The sequence below is a fragment of the Austrofundulus limnaeus genome, unplaced genomic scaffold, assembly GCF_001266775.1.
Source record: "Austrofundulus limnaeus strain Quisiro unplaced genomic scaffold, Austrofundulus_limnaeus-1.0 Scaffold89, whole genome shotgun sequence".
Classification (NCBI taxonomy): domain Eukaryota; kingdom Metazoa; phylum Chordata; class Actinopteri; order Cyprinodontiformes; family Rivulidae; genus Austrofundulus; species Austrofundulus limnaeus.
This window is the reverse complement of record NW_013952491.1, coordinates 695,076-697,133: the sequence shown is the minus strand read 5'-3', so window position 1 is coordinate 697,133 and position 2,058 is coordinate 695,076. Positions and strand designations below refer to the sequence as shown.

At 36.4% G+C, this 2,058-nt stretch overlaps 1 protein-coding gene across 1 annotated transcript in view; it reads left to right on the top strand.

Moving 5' to 3' along the window:
• Positions 1–2,058, top strand: part of kiaa1549la (KIAA1549-like a) — a gene marked incomplete at its 5' end in the record, with an annotated part of 80,177 nt that overhangs the window by 69,603 nt on the left and 8,516 nt on the right. Inside the window, 1 exon segment of the mRNA XM_014012168.1 lies at positions 1,394–1,491. Within this exon segment, the coding sequence (XP_013867622.1) occupies positions 1,394–1,491 (98 nt within the window).

Here is a 2,058-nt window from a genome sequence, read left to right as displayed (position 1 = left end):
GCGTTATATAGTATAAATAGTGCTTTATCATTAAATAACTCCTTAACTTTATACAGTACTGCAATAGATTTTGCCATTTTTGTTCTTAAGTAATTTATGTGATGCTTCCATGTCAGTTTTTTGTCAATGATATCTCCCAAAAATGTTTATCATCATTTTACCAGTCACATGTTCAAACACTTGTAATGTAGTTTTAAAAAGCTTGAACAGTAAATTATACTTAAGAAAAGAAGAACATGTCTAAGATCGATTCACGCTGGACTTTCCAAGTTGACTCATTAGCGCCACTAGTGTTTGGACATGAAACTGCACCCACCTCCACCAATCTCAGGCCAAGGACAGATGAGTGACAGGACAGGGGCACTTCAGGGGTCCAATCAGATTTCAGCCGGGGCCAATGCCACTGTGGCCCCGCCCCCCATCTCTGCTCTAAATCGATTCAATTTCGATTCCTAAGGTTCTGAATTGATGAATCACGATTCGATTTGATTTTTATTTGATCTGCTCTTAAATAATAAAATGGTTCAGCTGCGTTGCAAATTACAAATTCACTTCACTACTAATAAAAAAATGAGTTTATGAGATTTCCAAATCACTGCGTTCTGTTTTAATTTACATTTTACATTTTTTTAATTGGGTTGTATTTATTACCCTGTTTATTTTTATTAAGGTTCCTTTTCATAGAGGCAAGTGTTTAGCATCAACAAATGTTGCACAGCTAAACATTTATAAGCTGTGCTTGTTTGCAGTGTTGGCCCCGAAGGAGACTTTTAGCTGCATAAAAGACATTAAGTCCAAGTTAAACACAAACACAGAGAATAATAAATACAACAAGACCCATTAAAGCCAGGAAACAAAGACGAGTGACAATAAAGACAGAATAAGAAGTGGTTGTAATTTATAGCATAACTGCTTCACTTTTAACCTGAATGCTGCCAGTTAAGTGTGACACAATTTAAACTGTGCAAACAATTCGTCAGACAGGTTTGTCAGCTTGCTCCTGCACAGCTGTCAATATGTTTTCATGTTAGTTTCTCTTTATTGATCAGTTTTTGTTGATTTTCTCCGTTTATAGGACCTGAATTTGTCAGGTTTTTATGTAAACCATCACAAAGTTTGTGTTCTCTGCTTGTTCTCAGCACATCGAATGTGTTTAAATCTTTGCATGCAGCTCTTTGAGACGTTCTGTGAAGCTTCGGTTCCTGCTGTCGGTGCTCCTGCTGCCTTCAGCTGATCAGAGATGGAGGAGTTTGAAAGACAGAGAGAGAATAATGATGCTGACACCGAAAATGAAAACTTTCATTTGCAGCTTGAATTCGTGTTTCGGATGAATTAGTTTCTGTGTTTCCAGATGTTCAGAGAATAATTTAGATTCCGTCTACATCCTCCGCAGGGTTTCCGGTTTACCCAGCTTCCTGACATGGGCATTGGTTCTCCCCCGCCACTAATCCCCTCCAGACCAGGACCACCACCTGGGACCTCGATACGATGGTAACACACACACGTCTAAACTCAGATAACGTTACTGTGACGTTAGCTGAAGGAAAGCAGAGTAAACAACAATATTCACAACATATTTGGCTCATGAAGAGATTCAAAGATATAGGTTCCAGGAACCATGAAATTTAAAAGCTGCGCAAAATTCAGTCCCAAAGATACGAAGGAAATTTTGTAACTGATTAATTGAATATTAGATGCAGTTTTGTATTTTATATTTTCTTTTAATTTCAGCCTTGAAGTTAAAGCAGACAAAGAGTTGGTGTGTTATCATGTGTAGGCCTGTCACGATAGCAAATTTTGCTGGGCGATTAATTGTCTCACAAATTATTGCGATAAGCGATAATATTGCCTGGTGACCATTTTACAACTAATAATTATAAAAGCGTAATATGTAAGTGTAATAAATCAATAAACTTTTAAACTTTTAAAGAATGTTTAACAAAGTGGACTCTCAGTCTCTAATAAAAAATGCATTTGAATAAAAAAAAACAAAGAACAACAAAATGTAAATTAAACACCACACACATCTAAGACAGTAAATAAACAATATTAAAGAGC